Here is a 21,695-nt window from a genome sequence, read left to right on the forward strand (position 1 = left end):
GGCACATTAGTTTAAACCACTCCAAACAACTCTAGTAAACCTACCTGCAAGATTGTTGGTTCCCTTCAGATTCAAATGCAACTCATCCGTTTTGTACAGGTCACACCTGCCCCAGAAGAGGTCCCAATCATCTAGAAATCGGAATCCCTGCCCCTGCTCCAATTCTTCAGCTACACATTTAATGCCACCCCAGTCTATTCCTACCCCCACTGTCACGTGGGGCAGGCTGCAATCCCCGAGATTACTACCCTTGAGGTCCTGCTTCTTAGCTTCCTTCCCAACTCCCTGTACTCTGTTTTCAGGACCTCCTCCCTTTTTCTACCCATGTCTTTGGTACCAATATGTACCATGACTTCTAGCTGCTCACTCTCTCTTTCCAGGATATTGTGGATGTGCTCAGAAACATTGCGGACCCTGGCACCTGGGAGGCAAACAACTGTCTGTGTTTCCTTTTTCCACAGAATCGCCCATCTGCCCCCCCCCCCCATTACTACTGCCATCTTCTTCAGTTTCCTACCCTTCTGAGCCACAGGGCCAGAGGCACAGCCACTGTTACTTCCTGGACCCTACACATCAATGCAGCTACAAAGAAAATAAGACAGTGGCTATATTAGGAGTTTGAGGAGATCTCACATGTAACCAAAGACACTCAAAGTTCTACAGATGTATTGTGGAGAGCATTCTAGCTGGCTGCATCACCACCTGGTACTGGGGGCGGGGGTGGGCTACTACACAGGATCTAAATAAGCTGCAGAGAGTTGTAAACTTAGCCAGCTCCATCAAGGGCACTAGTCTCTGTAGCACCCGAGACATCGAGGAGTGATGCCTCCAAAAGGTGGCATCCATCATTAAGGACCCCATAACCCTGGACATGTCCTCTTCTCACTGCTAACATCAGGGAGGAGGTATGGAGCCTGAACACACACACTCACCGATTCAGGAACAGCTTCTTCCCCTCGGAAAGATTTCTGAATGGACACTGAACCCTGAACACCACCTCCCTAATTTTTTATACTATTTTTTTTTAATATATACTTTACTGTAATACATAATTAAAATTGTAAATTACAATGTACTGTTGCTACATAACAAATTTCATGACATATGGCAGTGATATTAAACCAGATTCTGACACAAGGTGACTGACAGGAAATGGTCGTGACAAAGTGACTCTCGGCAAGAGGAACGAAACAGCAGCAGCGCATGCATACGGGTCCACGACAGGATAGTCAGTGTCAGTGCCGGTATGAGGTGTGGAGTCTAAGTGTAAAGCGGCAATGCATGGCGATGGAGGATGCAGGGGTGATGAAAGTTACTGATGTGCTATGGAAAGAAGTGGCTGGTGCATGTAGTGGTTCTGGGGTGATCTCAAGTACAGGCACTCCTGATTTCCATTTTGGAGAACTACCCATAAATCGATTTATGGAAATGAACAATTTCTCAGACAAAGGAAAACAGAAACAGGAGTTCACTCGTTGCCATGGATAGGCCTTAAAGGAGCCTGCTCAGAGGAGGTGACAAATTTCTTTTTAGCTGAGTCAGTTGTCTCCCAATTTCACACTTCCTCTCCTCACCCTGCTCCATCCGTTTCCTCTTTTCGCCTGTCTGTCTCCATCTATCGTTCACCTGCCATAGTCTTTCAGCTCTGCCACTACTCACCTCACCTACCAGCCACCTCAGAACCCTTCCCTGCCACTTCTCTTTAGTCTGGCAATCTTGCCTCTATACTCGGTCGTGACACAGGGCTTGGGCAAGATCTTTCCTCCCAGGTGCATTTCACCCTGGTGTTCCTCCAGAGGATTGCTTGTTGCGACAGATTAAACATTGAACGTTGGCCTGTACAGACATTTTCAGCGTAAATCATTTAGTGTTATTTTAAACTTTGAACAGACTACAGCAGACATCCCACCCTACAAAAACTCATTTCAGGGAGGTAGCACCATCAATTTGCGGGAGACTTCCGGGAGAGGTGGGATGTCTGCAATAGAGTAGCTCCTTAGCAGCCAGCCAGCTAGTATAAATAACGTTAGCTATGCTAATGAACGAATGACAGCTGTTAAACACACCTCAACATGTCTTTTACAGTCTTAACCCACCATGGGCAATAGAAAAGTCACTGTTGCAAACAGTGCAATGAGCAACACCGTCATTATTTTGACCCCTATTAGGCAGGGGTACACCTTAGTGTAGTCTGGGATGACGTACGTTTTATTTTTTTTGGAACACTTTGCCATGGCGCGCTCTCGCTCTCTCTCTCTCTCTCTCTCTCGTGGTCGCTCTCGCGCTCTCTCTTGCTTTTCTCTCAAAAAAATTGATTTCCGTGATATCGTATATAATTTGCGGGCATCAAGGAGCCACTATTAATATGCGGGAGACTCCCAGAAGTTCTGGGAGAGGTGGGGTGTCTGCTACAGCAAACATTCGTGCGAGCAAGTATAACATAGTTTTGTTTTCACAGACATCGTCTGTACTTAGTTAAACTTCTATGGGGTAATTTGCATAAAATCAGATTTACATACATGAGGTCTTCCACAAACTTGGATCATGGTTATTACTGATCCAGAGGTTCTCAAAAGTCAAGAATAATGGTCCAGTCATGTAATTGTAGTTGTTTTATTGGGTGTTCATCTTCCAATCTGCATGAAAATGCCCGAAGCAGGCCCCTCATGGTCTGAGTTGACGTTCCCTCTCTCCCCTCATAACAAAAACAATAATCAACTCACACTTTTGTAATGGAGAGAGAAAATAAATGAGGAAAATAAAGTGTGAGAAAGTGTGAGGAAACAAAGCTTGTGATCGTCTGGCTCGAACAGGAAATTAAAAAATAACCTGTGAATTAGACAGGTTCTAGCAGAATGACATCTACTAGAGAAGAATTAAGAAGCCTCTAGAAGAATACAGAATCAACTTACTATTACTGGAAAATTCACCAAACATTTAACCAAAATTTCACACATTTAAGCTGACTCTGCAAAATACACAAATGAAAAGTTAACCCGTAACAAAAACAGCAATTTTAGACTCTAATCCAACTCTAGCCTTGAATTACTGAAGTGTAAAGCACAATTTGAGCACAGCAAGAGCTCACAAACAGCGAGACAAAATGCCCTACCCGTGCTACTTGTCACTTTGCCTGCTTGCAACAGATATTGGTTAGCCATCTCTTTCACGTGACCCACAGATGGTGTTTCTCCAGCTATTGCTTATACCATGAATTTCTTACAAAGTCAACGAGCTGTGGTTGGTAAAATTCTTAATCAGCTGACCCAGTAAATTCCATCATCTGATCACCAAAGCTAGTGGCTAAGCAAGTTACACTGGGCCCGTGATAAACTGAAGCTGTTCACTGTTACATAAATTGGTCTTTGGAATGGTTTCACATTTCTTTATAGAACATTTGTGACTGCAGTAAAATCTACAGCCAATATTATTTTAAAGCAAAACTATCTGTGTCAAATGCTTAGACGTTACTAAAGTACCCGGGGAGGGGTTATCAAGATCATAGAGGCAAGGTGGGGGAGCAAGATAGAAATTGTGCATAGGAGGGGATACAGAGAGATGAAGGCAAAAAATACGGAGCAGAATTAAGACCACAGGACCATAAAACAGGAGCAGAATTAGGTCGTTCGGTCCATTGAGTCTGTTCTGCCATTTCATCAGGACCAATCAATTTCCTCCTCAACCCCATCTCCTGCATTCTTATTGTAACCTTTGACACCCTGATTAATCAAGAACCTCTGCCGGAAATATGTACATTGTCTTGTCCTCCACACCCGCCTGTGGCAACAAATTCCACAGCTACACTTCCCTCTATTCTGAGGTAGTGCCCTCTGGTCCTAGACTCCACCACCAAAGAAAACATCCTCTTCACATCTGCTCTATCTAGATTAAATAAAGAGGAAGAGGCAAGGAGGGAGCAGGGAGCAGGGGAGATGAGGGGCAAGGAAAATAAAGCTCTCAGACCTGTCCCGTCATAATGCTTATAGCCAGTGTCATGTATTGATGCTGACCATTTAATGAAGGTCATTCATCACTGATACGAAGAAGAAGATGAAGAAGAATGCCCTTAACTCCTAGTGGAGTCATCGGGGAGCCACCATGACAAGCTTTTTGCTCTGATCGTTTTTGGTGATTGCTTATCATGTGGCAGTTCTGTAGCATTCTCCAGTTTTTTTTTTTAAAAACGAGGTCGAGTTGCTAGATCGACGCTCAACCCAGCACGGATGGAAAGCGTGCAAGGGAGCCGGCTGGATTCGAACTCGGGACCAATCGCTCCGGAGTCCAGCGTTGATGCCACTACACCACCAGCCGGCCACTGATAATAAAATAACCAAAATAATTGGGCCCTGAACACGAGCTGTTGCAAGTTACTTATTTTACTTGTGCACATCACGGAGGGAGAAGAGGGGAGAAGGTAGTGACAGGGGACTCAATAGTCAGGAACAGATAGGAGATTCTGTGGACATGAATGGGACACCCAGATGGTGCCAGGATCAGGGACGTTTCGGATCGCATCCACAGCATTTTGGAGGGGGGGGGGGGGAGCAGCCAGATGTCTTGTTACATATTGGTGCCAATGATATAGGAAGGAAAAGCAGAGGTCCTGAAGACAGAATTTAGAGAGTAGGCAGAAAGCTGAGAAGCAAGTCCTCCAGAATAGTAATTTCTGGATTGCTACCTGTGCCGTGCGCTGATGAGGGTAGAAACAGGATGATTTGCAGATAAGTGCGTGGCTGAGAAGCTGGTGCAGGGGTCAGGGCTTCAGGTTCTTGGGTCATTGGGGTCTGTTCTGGGGGAGGCATGACCTGTACAAAAGTGACAGTTGCACCTGAACCCGAGGAGGACCAACATTTTCTTCAGCAAGTTTGTTTGAGCTGTTGGGGAGGGTTTAGACTAATTTGGTAGAGGGTGGAACCAGATTTAAGGGACTCAGGATAGGACAGAAGGTTAAAATAGCAAAGATAGTGTACAGCCAGACTGTCAGGAAGGGCAGGCAGATGACAGGACAAAATTGCAGCCAGCAGGGTATCAGTATATTAGGGATGCAGAATCAAAAGGGCAGCAAATACAGTACTCAAAAGTGTTATATCTCAGTGCACGGAGTATAAGAAATAAGATGGACTATCTTGTACTATTACAGATTGTCAGGTATGATGTGGCCGTCACAGAATCATGGCTGAAGGATGGTTGTAGTTGGTAGCACATTGTACCGGAGGGCCAGGCAGATAGGCAGAGGGACTGGCAAGACTCTGCTGGTAAACAATGGCATCAAATCAGAAGGAAAACGACGTAGGATCAGAAGATGTTGAATCATAGAAAACATAGAAAACATAGAAAATAGGTGCAGGAGTAGGCCATTCAGCCCTTCGAGCCTGCACCACCATTTATTATGATCATGGTTGATCATCCAACTCAGGACCCTGCCCCAGCCTTCCCTCCATACCCCCGATCCCCATAGCCACAAAGGCCATATCTAACTCCCTCTTAAATATAGCCAATGAACTGGCCTCAACTGTTTCCTGTGGCAGAGAATTCCACAGATTCACCACTCTCTGTGTGAAGAAGTTTTTCCTAATCTCGGTCCTAAAAGGCTTCCCCTTTATCCTCAAACTGTGACCCCTTGTTCTGGACTTCCCCAACATCGGGAACAATCTTCCTGCATCTAGCCTGTCCAATCCCTTTAGGATTTTATACGTTTCAATCAGATTCCCCCTCAATCTTCTAAATTCCAACGAGTACAAGCCCAGTTCATCCAGTCTTTCTTCATATGAAAGTCCTGCCATCCCAGGAATCAATCTGGTGAACCTTCTTTGTACTCTTTCTATGGCAAGGATGTCTTTCCTCAGATTAGGGGACCAAAACTGCACACAATACTCCAGGTGTGGTCTCACCAAGGCCTTGTACAACTGCAGTAGTACCTCCCTGCTCCTGTACTCGAACCCTCTCGCTATAAATGCCAGCATACCATTCGCCTTTTTCACCGCCTGCTGTACCTGCATGCCCACTTTCAATGACTGGTGTATAATGACACCCAGGTCTCGTTGCACCTCCCCTTTTCCTAATCGGCCACCATTCAGATAATAATCTGTTTTCCTGTTTTTGCCACCAAAGTGGATAACTTCACATTTATCCACATTAAATTGCATCTGCCATGAATTTGCCCACTCACCCAACCTATCCAAGTCACTCTGCATCCTCTTAGCATCCTCCTCACAGCTAACACTGCCACCCAGCTTCGTGTCATCTGCAAACTTGGAGATGCTGCATTTAATTCCCTCATCCAAGTCATTAATATATATTGTAAACAACTGGGGTCCCAGCACTGAGCCTTGCGGAATCCTGTAGGGTGAGTTCTGCAAAGGTAAAAGGACCCTGATAGCAGTTATATACGGTCCCCCAAACAATAGCTGGGATGTGGACTACAGATTACAGTCAGAAATAGAAAAGGTGTGTAAAATGATAACGATGTACAATTTTAAACTGAATGAATGGCTAGCACAAATTGAAGAGTTAACCAACTTCAAAATCCGCATCCAATCCTCCGTCATAAAAGTCAAATTAAGGTCCTTTTCCCAATCCTGTTTAATCTTAGATAAAGGACGCTTATCCCATTGTAATAATAAATTATAAATTCTTCCAATAGAACCCTTAATTAAAGGATTCATACTCAATAGTATCTAACAGGTCAGCCTCCAATATGTAAGGGAAATTACTTAAATATTTTTGTAAAAAATGTCTAACTTGAAGGTATTGCAGAAAGTGTATGAAGGAGAATATTTATCAATTAATTGTTCAAAAGACATCAATCTATCTTCTTTAAATAAATCCAAAAAAGAATTAATACCTTTATTTTTCCAAAGTAAAAAAACTGGATCACTCAAAGGTGGTTTAAAAAAGGAGAGACTTTCTAAAATCTTTTCTAATGTTGATAGTCATTGTGATAGATGTAAAACTGAGATAGCTACACTGACACATATGTTTTGGTCTTGTTCTATATTGGAACAGTTCTGGAAGTCTTTTTTTTCAACAATTTCTAAAGCACTTAAAATTAATTTACAACCTAATAAATTAACTGTGCTTTTTAGAATAATTCCTCAAAACATTCATGGTATTTCTGTATCTGACCAATATGTTATTGCATTTGTTACATTAACAGCTAGGAAGGCCATTTTGCTGAAGTGGAAGGATACATCAGCTCTCACTTTGTCACAATGGTTCTCTCAAGTGATGCTATGTCTTAGTTTGGAGAAAATTAGAAGTCCAACCTTTGAACCTTTATTTGATTTTGAGAAAAGATGGGGCTCATTTGCTCGTTATCATTTGAGTTAATTGATATAATTTTTCCACGATCTAATTGTAAATTTTTTAGTATATTTTCTTTTCTTGCTGGCGGTTTGATGTTTATTTTTAGAAGCTTTTTGTATGACGCATGACTCCGGGGTTGTACACCTAATGGGTTCTTTTTTTTCCTCAGTTTTCTGCTTAGTAGGTTTTTTTTGTTGTCACAAAATTTTTCTAAATAAAAATTTTTTAAAAAGTGTGTAAAAAGGACAATGTCGTGATAGTCATGAGAGATTTTAAACAGGCAGGTAGACTGGGGGAAAAAAATCATGTTGGTAAGTGAATTTGTTGAATGTCTTTGAGATAGCTTTTTAGAATAGCTTGTTGTTGAGCCTACTGGGGGGGAAATCAGCTATACTGGATTAGGTGCAATGTAATGAAATGGAAGCGATTAGGGAGCTTAAGTAAAGGAACCCTTAAGAGGCGTGATCACAATATGATTGAGTTCAACTTGAAATTTGATAGGGAGAAAGTAAAGCCTGACGTAGCAGTATTTCAGTGGAGTAAAGGAAATTACAGTGGTATGAGAGGGGAGTTTGCCAAAGAAAGTCGGAAGGAAACGCTGGCAGCAATGACAGCGGAGCAGAAATGGCTTGAGTTTTCAGGGGGAAATATGGGGAAGGTTCAGGATAGATGCGGTCCAAAAACAAAGAAATACTCAAATGGCAAAATACTGTAGTACAACCGTGGCTGACAAGGGAAGTCAAATCTGATGTAAAAGCAAAAGGGAGGACACACAAAGCAAAAGTGAACTGAAAGATAGAGGATTGGGAAGCTTGTAAAAACCTACAGCAAGCAACTGAAAGCATCATTAGGAGGGAAAAGATGAACTATGAAAGCAAGCTAGCAAACAATATCAAGGTAGATAGAAAGAGGTTTTTCAACTAAACAAAAAAAAAGTGGATATAGGGCCACAAGAAAACAAGGCCAGAGAAATAATAACGAGGGACAAGGAGATGGCAGGTGAACTAAATGAGTATTTTGCATCAGTCTTTACTGTGGAAGACACTAGAGGTGTACCAGGTGTTGAGGATGTGAGGGAAGAGGAGTGAGTGCAGTACTATTACAAGAGAGGTGGTGCTCAGAAAGCTGAAAGACCTAAAGGTGCACAAGTTATCCAGGCCAGACAAACTGCACCGTAGGGTTCTGAAAGAGGTAACAGCAGAGATTGTGGAGGCACTAGTAATGACTTTTCAAGAATCATTGGACTCCGGCATGGTTCCAGAGGACCGGAAAATTACAAGTGTCACTCCACCCTTTAAGAAAGGAGGGAGACAGCAGAAAGATCAGTTAGCCTGACCTCAGTGGTTGGGAAGATGTTGGAGTCAATTGTTAAGGATGAGGTGATGGAGTACCTGGTGACATAGGACAGATAGGATAAAGTCAGCATGGTTTCCTTTAGGAAAAACATGGCTGACGAATCTGTTTGAATTCTTTGAGGAGATTACGAGGGGGACAGATAAAAGGGATGTAGTGAATGTTGGAAATTTGGACCTTCAGAAGGCCTTTGACAAGGTGCCACACATGAGACAGCTTACCAAGTTAAGAGCCCATGGTATTACAGGAAAGTTATTGGCATAGTTAAGAGTATTGACTGACTGGCAGGAGGCAGCAGATGGGAATAAAAGGATCCTTTCCTAATTGGCTGGCAGTAATTAGTGCTGTCCTGCAGGGGTTGGTGTTGGGACCACCTCTTTTTATGCTGTATATCAATGACTTAGATGATGGAATAGATGGCTTTGTTGCCAAGCTTGCAGATGATACTAAGATTGGTGGAGGGGTTGGCAGTGTTCAGGAAACAGGAAGTTTGCAGAAGGACTTAGATTAGGAGAATGGGTAAGAAAGTGACAAATGAAATACAATGTTGGAAAATGCAGTCATACAATTTGGTAAAAGAAATAAATGTGCAGACTATTTTCTAAACGGGGGAAAATCCAAAAATCTGAGATGCAAAGAGACTTGGGAGTCCCTGTGCTGAACAACCCAAAGGTCCAATTGTAGGTAGAGTCAGTGGTGAGGAAGGCAAATACAATGTTAGCATTCATTTCAAGAGGTCTAGAATATAAGAGCAGGGATGTGATGCTGAGGCTTTTTCAGGCACTGGTGAGGCCTCACCCTAAGTATTGTGAACAGCTTTAGGCTCTTCATCCAAGAAAAGATATGCTGGCACTGGAGAGGGTTTTGAGGAGGTTCATAAGGATGATTCTGGGAATGAAATGTTATCATACAAAGGACATTTGATAGCTCTGGGTCTGTACTTGCTGGAATTTAGAAGGCGGGGGGAATCTCATTGAAACCTTTCAAAAATTTAAAGGCCCAGAAAATAGATGTGGAAAGGATGTTTCCCATGGTGGTGGTGGTGGTGGGGGGGGGGGGGGGGGGTCTAGGACCAGAGGGTACTGGCTCAATTTAGAGGGGCATCCATTTAAAACAGATGCAGAGAAATTTATGTATTTAGCCAGATGGTGGTGAATTTGTGACCACACCAGCTGTGGAGGCCAAGTCATTTAAGGCAGAGATTGATAGGTTCTTGATTAACCATGGTATCAAAGGATACTAGGAGAAGGCCAGGGAGTGGGGGGAAAAAAGCATCAGCCATGACTGAATGGCAGAACAGGCTCAATGGGCCAAATGGCCTAACTCTGCTCCTATGTCATATGGTCTTATCAACAGCTTGGTCCCCATCACCCATATTGTTCTGAAATCAGAACAGAAAACTTCAGCTTTGATACAGAATTGGCTCAGTTATGGATATTGACCATTTGAAAAACATACATGTCTGAATTGATTACTTGCAAGACCAGTAGCCACTCACAACAGAGATGTTAAAAGTTAATCGAAACTTTGAGCTGACAACCAATCATACTTTGGAGTTAGTAAAGCAATTGTCCCTTAGTTGTTGGGTGTTTCACATCCTTCTGTTACTTCCATCTTGACTGTTTCCAGCACCCACTACTGTGTATAGGGAAGGCATGTTCTAGGGAGATTAGATACTGCCATAGCCTTTCTCATCTGCATCTTCAGTAAGCAGATTGCCTCTGGTGGTCTCACTTCAAAGGTCTCCCTTGACTGGGTTTGATGATATGCTGAGGTAGACGGTGTCAACAAACAACATGATCAAAGGTGACATCCTTCAGAAAGGTCACAAATTTACTTTTATTCTTTCAAATATGATTTTGCTACTATTGGAGCCTGTGCTTTACATCTTGGTGTGTTTTTGGACCAATTGAGTGATCTGGCACTTGTCTCCAAGGGAGTTCAGTGAGGATTTGAGCAGAGCGTAGTATGCAGCCTGGAAGCCAAGAAGCCCAAGCCCAGGACTGATTCCATTTCTCGCCAATCCTGACAAATTAAAACGTCAAGCGAGATTGAAATCAAAGACGAGAGCAGGAGGCGAGCATGCGTGTTCAGCGCCACCCGCCTACGTTTGACCAGCCTCTCACTCCCTTTTGCTCGCTGCTCCCAGAGGAAGGTGCTTATGTGTGACCGATCTCTCTCTTACTCACAGTTTCCAGAGGAAAGTGTCTGCATTTGAATGGTCTCTCTCTTCCTCTTGCTTGGTGCCGCTGAAGGATTGTGCCAGAGTCTTGGGTCTTGGGCAAGGGTTAATTGGCACAGATTGTGGATTGGACACTGTAGTTCTTGTTCTGTTTCTGGTTACTCCTCTCCCCCCCACCCCACCCCATTATTGACTACAGCCTGCAGTAATAAATGACACAATGCTAAACTGAACATTACTAGACTATTTCAATGACTTTGTGATTTGATCTTTTATATCCTGGCTGCTTCTCGCTCATTTTTTGCCATTTGTGTAATTTGTTGTCCTTTTTTTGCGTGTTAGCGGTTTGATGTTTTCTTTGAAAGGATTCCGTGCTGTTTCTGTTTCATGGCGTCTGTGATAAGACAATTATCAGGGCTGTATACTACATACACACTTTGAGACACTGCTGTGGTTATCCTCACATAGATGCTGTCTTTAACTCTGCCTTACTGCAGCTTCCACAGCTGTGACAGTCAAAAGTTTTGAAGCTAAACCACAAGTAGCAGGTCTGTTCTGGTCAGTCCTCACATCTCATCTCTACAGTCCTGTGGCCATGTATCAGACTCAGCAAAATACAAACTTCACTTCCCTCCAAGTTGCTCTTTGCCCTCTGTACTAACTTGTCTGAGTTAAGACTTCTGCAGTTCATCCCACCATTCTCATCTAATCTTCTCCTCATCCCACCCTACCCCTTCCCTTCCTCCTGTTCCACCCTTCCACTTTGCTCCCCCAAATCCTCTTGCCTCTCCCATCTAATTGCTGCTCCCCCCGCCCGTGACCCACATCTCGCCACAATACTAATATTTATGCTCAAAATGGACCTGCTTTCGTGTGTTTACAGTCACAAGATATACTACAACGAGTGGAAGCTTCAAACTTCAGGCAGCTTCTCCTGAGCAAATCTAAGCCGATTATAATCAGGAAATTATTTGCCCCTTTCTCTGCTCCGAGGAGTTTAACTTGGCTCTCTCGAATCTGACCATTCACTGTGGCTGTTCTTTACATTTCCATACCAGGACTAGTTTCAAGTTTCTAAGGAATCACAAATTTTACATTATGGTGGGTTTGCCAAAAACATCCTTGAAGGTTAGAGGGTAGGTTGTGGGAGAGGTTTGTTCTGCCTTGCCCGTTAGGATCTGGCATTCTCTAGATATGCCAGCAGGGTCACACCAAGGTGCTGGTTCCAGATTCACTCAAAAGGAGCTCTGGAGTGTTAGCACAAGATCTGACAGTGCAAGCTGTTAACAGCAAGGCCCGGCTACTGTGTTCAGCAGGTGAGAGTGGAGACAGTCAGCCTATACTTTCATGGGGCACACACCTCTGACTATGCGCTCGTGGTTGGACATAGTATTTGCAAATCAGAGGTATTACATGTCGTATTTGATACAACGTTTCTTACCCAGAATGGGAATACTGGCAGATTTCAAAGTAAACTATCAAAATATACAGTATATGGCACCATATACAACCCTGAGATTCACTCTTGTGAGTATTCACAGTAAATCTAAGAAACACAATAGAATCAATGGGAATTCTACACTCAACAGGTCGTACAGATCCACACCTAACAGGATGTACAAATAACCAGTGCACAAAGGCCAACAGACTGTGCAAATACAACAAGAAAGAAATAAGTCAATATGCAATAAGTATGCAAAACATGAGATGAAGAACCATTAAAAGCAAGTCCATAGATTGTGAGAAGCCCTTCAACATCAAAACCGAGAATTTCATGTTCATCTCTGATAGTTACAGCTATACTCCCAATCCAATTGGAAGGAAAAGTCAGGCCTTTAACTTCTGGATGCTGATTTCCATTCTTACTCTCAAATAAAAAGTTGCATTTGATCTACTAAGCCTATACCTGCTCAATCCAAATCCAAGTGTAACCCGTTTTTATCAACCCTAGTACCTTCCTATCCTAGGGGCAAGTTACACTGGCCAATTAGCTTACTTGTCTTTGGGAGGTGGGTGGAAACTGAATGGTGTGTGACCACCATCCCAACCATGCCCTCCTTTCACTACTACTGTTGGCCAGGAGGAACAGTTTGAACTTTGAACTTTAGAGCAGCTGGGAGAAACCCACATAGTTACAGGGAGAACGCACAAATTCCACACAGGTAGCACCAGGGATCAGGGTTGCAGCTCTCCCAGCTGCACCGATGCATCACCCACATGGCTGCGGAGACAGCTTTGGGTTGGGCTTGGTATCGGTGAGGTTTGAGCTTTACCCTGAAGGATTTATCATGGTAAAGAGTTTTATCATGAGGGGTACAAGTAGGGTACATGTAAGCAGGCTTTTTCCACTGAGGTGGGGTGGGGGCAGAATTATAACTAGTCGTGTTGGGTTAAGGGTGAAAGGTGAAAAGTTCAAGGGGAACCTGAGGGGAGGAGAAGATGGCGACGCAACGCAGTGTGCGCGGCCGCTCCGAATTGATATCGTACTTGTTAAATAGGGGCCGTGCGCAATCCTGATTTGATGGAGACGGACGTGAGAAGCACGGAGGAACATCTGGAGAAACTTCTGAAATGCCTGCTTCGCTGCCGCTACTACTGTGCAATCGAGAATTTCCAGAGGGCGAGGCCCCAAATCCTCAGCTTTGCCTATTGTCTGTTGCCGGGGCACTCAGCAGAGATGGTGCTCGGTGTCGGAGGCTCGAAGTTTTTGGACGGACTCAGAGTCGGACTGTGGTCAGGTGCTTCCAGGATGCTGCATCGGCAAGTTTGTGATGCTGGAAGCTCACGACAGGGAGACTTTCTCCCTTCAACCGTCTGCGTGAGATGATGGGACTTTCGAGAGACTTTAAGACTTTTTTTTTAACCGTGCCCATGGTCTATTCTTCATCAAATTACGGTATTGCTTTGCACTGTTGTAACTGTATGTTATAATTATGTGGTTTTTGTCAGTTTTTTTAGTCTTGGTTTGTCTTGTGTTTCTGCGATATCATTCTGGAGGAACAAATTGTATCATTTCTTAATGCATGTATTACTAAATGACAATAAAGTGGACTGCGTGTCCTCATAATCTCATAATCTAATCTAATCTTCTTTATTCAGAGGGTTGAGAGACTGTGGAAAGAGCTACTAGCGCAAGTGGAACATGCAAGGTTGATTTTAATTTTTGAGAAGTTTGGACAGGTAAAGGGATGGTAGAGATATGGAGGGCTATGGTCCGGGTTCAGGTCAATATGACTTGGTAGTTTAAATGGTTCAGCATGGACTAGATAAGCTGAAAGGCCTGTTTCTGTGCTGTAATTTTCTATGACTGGTTACATAAAGATTTCACGAAGATTCTTCACTTCAAGGCAAATAATTTTGCAGGCGGCCATCTGTACTGCTGCCACAAAACACCAAATTTCACAGTATGTCAGCGATAATAAACCTGATTCAGCAAGGTGCCTGGTCACTAGGTTTTCCCCTAGTCTGGTACTCAAGATTTCTGGGTGTTAGTGTCAAGACAATTAGTGCCATACAGGAACAGAGTATGGAAACAGGCCCTCCAGTCCGTGATCTGCTTCCATTGGTCTGCATTTGGCCCAAAAACCTTTCCTCGACAACTCTAAGGGAAATGGGGCATTCCTCGCTAACCTCCTTTCAGTTCAGGGCTGCTGGCAACCCTACAATATTGCCCATCGAACCCCTTTCATTTCTCTCAAAAATCATCATCTTCCTATTCCTGAAAATAGTCTTGGCCCGAAACTGTTTATACATTTCCATAGGTGCTGCCTGACCCGCTGTGTTCCACCAGTGTTTTGCGTGTGTTACTTTAGATTCCCAGCATCTGCAGACGATTGCATGTTTATAATTTTCTACTTGCTTATTAATTTTCTTTATCATGTTACATCTATTATGTTTTTCAAGATATTACTCCAGCAACTGTCAAAGCAAATTCTGCTAATGCTAGCTTTCCGTTTACGAGATCTTTATCAATATTTTCACCTACTTTGAAAGCATGAAGCAGCAAGCCTTCTCTCTTTACCTCAGAAAAACAATTGGGTTTATTGACACTGACATGTCATGAAATTTGCTGTTTTGCAGGGGCAGTACAGTGTAATATATAATTCTAAAACTTACAGTAAGAAATACAAGATTGAGTACTGTTTTAAAAAAAAAGCAAAAATATTGAGGGTTAATTGTCCATTCAGAAATGTGATGGCAGAGGGGACGTTGCATCACAGCCTGATATGGAAACACTAATGCCCCTGAGTGGAAAAAATGCAACAAAAGTAGTGAATACAGCCCCCTCCATCACGGGCAAAGCCCTCCCCACCAACAAGCACACCTACACGGAATGCAGTTGTAGGACAGCAACATCTACTATCAAGGGCTCCCCCACCCCGGCTAGGCTTTCTTGCTGCTGTCATTAGGAAGGTGATACAGCAGCCCCAGGACTCACACCACCAAGTTCAGGAACAGGTTTACCCCTCAACCATCAGTTTCTCGATCCACTCACCTCATTACCGAACTGCTCCCACAACCTATGCACCCACTTCCAAGCACTCGTCATCTCATGCTTGATATTTATTGCTTATTTTTAAAATTATTACTTTTTTTTTGTATTTGTATAGTTTGTCATCTTTTGCACCTTGATCATTTGCCAGTCACTGATTCTCTTACGGGTCTTGGATTTACTGTGTATACCAGTAAGAAAGCAAATGTCAGAGTTGTGTATGCTGACATATGCACTTTGATAATAAATTTACGCTGAACTTTCGATGCACTGAGTGTCTCTTTTTCTTTTGAAGGTTTCCAAATCAGAGATTGGTTCCTCTTCTGGCAAGACATTTCTGCCTGAGAGATTGTACCAGATTACAAGACTTTGAAACCAAATACATAGAAATGGTTTTAAGTTCTTATTCATTCTGTTAGTTTTCACACATTGGACAGCCTCAAGGAACAGCAAAAAAAAGTGTTCAAATGACAATATTGACTACACTGTAAAAATGACACACGAAATACTGGAAAAACTCAGATCCAGCAGCATCGGCTAAAATGAGTAAACAGTCAATGCCTCAGGCTGAGACCCTTCATCAGGGCTGGAAAGCAAAATGGGATGATGCCAGAATAAAAAGTTGGGGGGTGGGGAGGAGGAGGACAAGCTAGAAGGTGATAGGTGAAGCTAGGTGGGTGGGAGAGGGGGAAAATGGTGAGATGCTGAGAGATGATATGTGGAGAAGGAATCCGATAGCAGAGGAGAGTGAACCATGGGAGAAATGGGTCACCTCCGGAAGACAATAGGTAGGTGAGGAGAGCAGGCAAGATGCTGGAGTGGGGAATTGAAAAGGGAAAGGGGAAAGAGGATAATTACCAGAAGGTGGAGATATCGATTATCATGCCATCAGGTTGGAGGCTACCAGAGAGAATACAAGGTGTTAATCCTCCAACTAGAGTGGCCTTATCATGGCAGAAGAGGCGGTCATGGACTGACATGTCGGAACGGGAAAAGGGATGGGAATTAAAATAGTAGGCCACTGGGAAATTCTAGTTTTGTGGATGGAGCAGAGGTGCTGGAAAGATAGATCAGTGTATTCCAGCTCATGATTCCACTTTACCTGCCTTGTGTGATCAGCCATGACATCTGTACATCCCACTTTAAACGGTCCGGTCCCACTCGGCACTCCCAGCGACTGGCTGGACCCCATGATCTGGCTGCATGCAACTCTCTCTGGAATGGGCAAGATAAAAAATAAATTTATTGCTGATAACATTCAAGTGGGAGACAACCAAGGAAGAACTACAATGCATTACAAATACCCCGAAGGAAACGTAAATTCAGTTTATTATCTCTGACACCACGATATTTTCTGGCATCATACAGTGAAATACATCAAACATTACTATAAAATACATAATACATTTTTTTTTAAAAAGTTCAAAAAGAGGACATTTGTTCATGGGTTCATTGTCTGTTCAGAAATGTTATGTTGGAAGGGAAGACACTAGTCCTGTTTGTTCTGGCTCCTGTATCTGATGGCAGTAATGGGACAAGACCATGTCCTGGACATGGACAGGGAGCGCCCTTCATGATGGATGCCACCACCTTGAATCAAGGACAGCAGCTCAGCAATGCTGAATCTGCAGAATGCAGTACTGTCAGAGAATACGAGATCTTGATCTGACACGGGCAAGGATGCAGCTTGATTTTTTTAAAAGGAATAAATTTAAGTTTATGAGGATGTTGCCAGGACTTGAGGGACTGAGTTATAGAGAGAGGGTGAACGGATTAGAACTTTATTCACTACAGCAAAGGGGAAAATGAGGGGTGATCTTACAGAGGTGTATAAAATCAGGAGGCGTATATGCTACAAGCAGAGGCTGGACAAACTATGGTTATTTTCTCTGAAATGGCGGAGATTGAGAGGAATCGCAACAGACAGAGACATTAACATGAGGAAATCTGCAGATGTTGGAAATTTAAGCAACACACACAAAATGCTGGTGGACGCAGCAGGCTAGGCAGCATCTCTAGGAAGAGGTACAGTCGACGTTTTGGGCTGAGACCCTTCGTCAGGCCTAACTGAAAGAAGAGCTAGTAAGAGATTTGAAAGTTGGAGGGGGAGGGGGAGATCCAAAATGATAGGAGAAGACAGGAGGGGGAGGGATGGAGCCAAGAGCTGGACAGGTGATTGGCAAAAGGGATATGAGAGGATCATGGGACAGGAGGCCCAGGGAGAAGGAAAAGGGGAGGGGGGGAAACCCAGAGGATGGGCAAGGGGTATAGTGAGAGGGACAGATGAAGAAAAAGGAGAGAGAGAAAAAGAATTTGTGTATATAAATAAATAAATAACGGATGGAGTACGAGGGGGAGGTGGGGTATTAGCGGAAGTTAGAGAAGTCAATGATCACGCCATCAGGTTGGAGGCTACCCAGACGGAATATGAGGTGTTGCTCCTCCAACCTGAGTGTGGCTTCATCTTTACAGTAGAGGAGGCCGTGGATAGACATATCAGAATGGGAATGGGACGTGAAATTGAAATGTGTGGCCATTGGGAGATACTGCTTTCTCTGGCGGACAGAGCGTAGGTGTTCAGCGAAGCGGTCTCCCAGCCTGCGTCGGGTCTCACCAATATACAGAAGACTGCACCGGAAGCAGCGGGAGACCCCTTAATGCAGGGGTCCCCAGCCTGAGACATCCATGAACACATTGCTTAACGGTGTTGGTCCATGGCATTAAAAAAGGGTTGAGAACCCCTGTTTTAATGAATGGAGTCCACATTCCCTCCTTCAGCTACTGAGATGGTGGTTGAAGAGAAATGTTGTGGTGACCATATTTGGTATTTAAACTTGCTGCTTTGTGCAGAAATTGTGCAAATTTGCATCAAGCTAAAGCCAAATGTGTTTGTTTTTAATGTTGTACTCTAGCGATAAATGGCCCATTTTGAGATACACAGGGAGATTAGGAAATGAGACATGGTACCTTGGCCCATCATTTCTTTTAGTTCTATCCTACACAATCTATCTTTGTTCCTAAATATACTGGCCAACTGTCCTTGTTCTGACCATCTATAACTAAATGCTGTCACTCAAAATTGTGCATCATGTGCTGAAAGTTTCCCTTGTCGCGAAAGACTGTCTATCAATGGAAACTCGTTATTGACATAAGCATGATGAGCTGAATGGCAGCCTTCAGTGGTGTAAATTTCAGTGATTACCTGAAAGAGACATTTTTTTAGGCTAAGTTGTTGGAACTTCAAATATTCATCTATAAATGAGGAAGTGGTACCCAGGAAAAAGCTTGATAAATGTTTCTGCTCATTACACTGCTGGTATTTAGGGCAGAAATGAAGGTCCCCCATCTCTGGCAGTGTTCAGGGCTTCCTTCATCATGTCTTTTTCACATTGTCAGTCATACAAGTCCCAGGTAGAGACTCAGGAATACCGTCGCACTCAGATGTACAAGGATTGTTCATTGCTGTTTCTGTAACAGTTTTGTTTGACCAGCCAGGGTTGTTAGCTCTGACCTGAACCCCTGAACTTGGAGGGCCAATGGACCACACTTAGTCTGGTATGGGTGACCCTACCAAGAGCCAAAGCATAAAGCCCTGACTCCAGCCAGTGTAGCTCTCTGGATTGTTGAGGCTCACAAGCCTCCAAACCTTGGCAAGGTTGTGGTCCTCGGAGAGTGATAAATTAAATAGTTAATAACTTAGAAATAATTGTAGGGATTGTGGACTGGGCCCACCAGAATGCAGTGATATCCCTTTCTAATCTGGCGCTCTCTACAAACTTTTTCCAAGATTGCAATCAGCTGAATGTTAATTAAAAATGATATTTACTCTTATTTCAGTAGTTAAATTTGCCAGGTTCTGGGCCCTGTGGTGTTGATTTGGTCTCCTGAAGGTTAGGCTATTAAAACTCAAATTTCAAAATAAATTATAGTGCACATATGTCACCATATAGACCCCTGCAATGCATTTTCTTGCTGGCTTTGACAGTAAATGCAAAGGACACAGAATCCATCAAAGGCTGCACCAAACAGGACACACAAACAACCAATGTGCAGAAGACAACAAACTTTATTTATTGATATAGTGTGGAATAGACCCTTTGTGCCCTGGATTTAACCCTAACCTATTCAAGGGACAGTTTACAGCGAGTAATTAACTTACTAATCCGTATGTACCTGGACCAAAGGAGCCCCACGTATTCCACTGGGAGAACATACAGGCTCTTTGGAGGATGCCAGGATTGAAATCTGAGCTCTTGACACCACTGTGGCACCCAAACTGTGCAAATACAAAAAGAAAGAAATAATAAATCATCACTAAATGAGATGAAAGGTTCTTGAAAGTGAGTCCATAGACTGTGGGAACAGTTCAGTGATGAAGCTGAGAAGAGTTACCTCCTCTGATTCAAGAAAATAGATTAATCTGTTTTGTTGTGAGCGAGGATGTGAGACATGCATCTACTGAAGTCACAGCATCCAACATTGTTGACAGATGATTTTCTCCTGATGATATCTTTTGGATAACCGATAAGAGGCCAGATTACTACCTTAACGAATACTCAATCTTGGGAACTGAGAATAGCAGCTCTAAGCAAATGCCACAGTAGCGGACCAGTTAGCTCGATGCAATTACAGCTTGCGGCATTTGAGTTTGCAGTCCAATCCTGGCGACCTCTGTAAGGAGTCTGATTGTACAACCCGTGGAATGCGTGGATTTTCTCCAGGTCGTCTGCTTTCTTCGCACAGTCCAAAGACGTACCGGTTGCTTGATCGGTCATTATAAATTTTTCCGCAGTTAGGTCAGGTTTAAACCGGAGTTGTTGCGGACTATCGGGCGTTGAGACATGAAGGGCTAAAGGGCCTATTCTGCCCTGTATCACAAAATAAAAATCTTCCTTTGTGTGGAAATGCTGTCATTGATGGTGTCTTCACCTGGGAATGCTTTCAATTCCTGTGAAAAACATTAGGTTTGATCCATTGATGAAGATAATGGATCTGAGATGCCCTTTGTTGCTGGATTTTCTTTCAGTAATTGGATTAGACTGGCGGTCCCAAACTGGGGCCCATGGACCCTCAGTTAATGGTAGAGGTCCGTAGCATAAAAAACGCTGGGAGCCCTGGATCAGAGGAATTACTGCAGATAAGGCAATTTCTGAGGGTGTATAACTGTTGCCCAAGATCCTTCATGATTTTTGTTGCACAGGTTTGTCCCAGCTGTTACACTGATATAACAAATATTTCCTGCACAGAGGCTACCCAAGCTAGGAACTGATGTTTTAGGATAGTTGAATTAACAGATGAAACTTCCTTGTAATACATGTGAAGGAACTGGAGAGCAAAGGCTAATGTGCCTGTGACCGTAGTCTCGGGTACATTGAGGAATATCATTGAGACAGAGGAACGTTGCTTGTTTGTGTGCCGTGGAGTCTTTAAGATGCTACATTCCAAGCCCTACTGGTGATTTTGTTCAAAAAGATTTTCATGCTTTTTCATTTGGTAGATAGGAATGCAAACAGGACCTGCACCTCCATGTTCAGGAATAATTATTACGCCTCAACCATCTATCAAACTATGGACTATCAAAATCACTGGTAAATATGGAATTAAAAAAAAAAAATCTCTTTTCTGCACTGTCTGGATTTGCATCACAATCTTGTTGTTTTGAGCAATGACAATGGAGTTCTATTCTATCTGGCTCCTGAACCAGAGGGGATAACTTCATTCAAGCAAACACTGAACTGTTCCAACAGCCTATGGACTCGCTTTCAAGGACTCTTCATCCCATGTACTTATTGCTTATTATTATTTTTTTTTTCTCTTTGTATTTGCACAGCTTAGTGTCTTTTGCACATTAATTGTCTGTCCCTCCTGTTGGGTGCAGTCTGACATTGATTCTTGTGTTTCTTGTATTACTGTACCAACAAGAAAATGAATCTTAGGGTTGTATCTGGTGACATATGTACTTGATAATAAACTTACTTTGAAATTTAAAATGGCAGTACTTGTGTAGCTGAGGGAGAAGATTTTCATCTCGGTCTAGAAGCATGTGACTTGCAGCTTATCTTCATATTCAGAAGTTTTGGTGTCCCAATGTCATGCCTAAAATTAGTAATGGGTTCAACTTCTGACTTGGCCTAAACTTCCAGCGTGCTTTGGGTGTTGAGGTGCTTTCTGCTTTCACTTCCAAAAGGCCTGCTGTGAATTAGACCTGGATACCACACATCACAGCAAAAGTGTTTTCCTCTATGTTCAGCCCCTCTTAACCTTTTTAAATACTTTGAATAATTATTCTTTCTAGTTTCTGAAGATTTAAAATCTTATTTATTGGGATACAGCACGGAATAGATCCTTCCAGCCACGCCACCC

At 43.1% G+C, this 21,695-nt stretch overlaps 1 protein-coding gene across 2 annotated transcripts in view; it reads right to left on the reverse strand.

Moving 5' to 3' along the window:
- The window catches only part of LOC140190601 (platelet-activating factor acetylhydrolase 2, cytoplasmic-like), a 56,972-nt gene that overhangs the window by 29,947 nt on the left and 5,330 nt on the right, over window positions 1-21,695 (reverse strand). Inside the window, exons 2-3 of one of the 2 annotated variants that reach the window (XM_072247299.1) lie at window positions 19,506-19,608; window positions 16,435-16,547 (exon numbers count right to left, since the gene is read on the reverse strand). In XM_072247299.1, the coding sequence (XP_072103400.1) occupies window positions 16,435-16,547; window positions 19,506-19,545 (153 nt within the window). In that variant the 5' untranslated portion in view covers window positions 19,546-19,608. The remainder of the gene's footprint in view (window positions 1-16,434; window positions 16,548-19,505; window positions 19,609-21,695) is intronic. The other variant, XM_072247300.1, reaches the window with a different exon arrangement.

The sequence above is a fragment of the Mobula birostris genome, chromosome 30 (assembly GCF_030028105.1).
Source record: "Mobula birostris isolate sMobBir1 chromosome 30, sMobBir1.hap1, whole genome shotgun sequence".
Lineage (NCBI taxonomy): Eukaryota > Metazoa > Chordata > Chondrichthyes > Myliobatiformes > Myliobatidae > Mobula > Mobula birostris.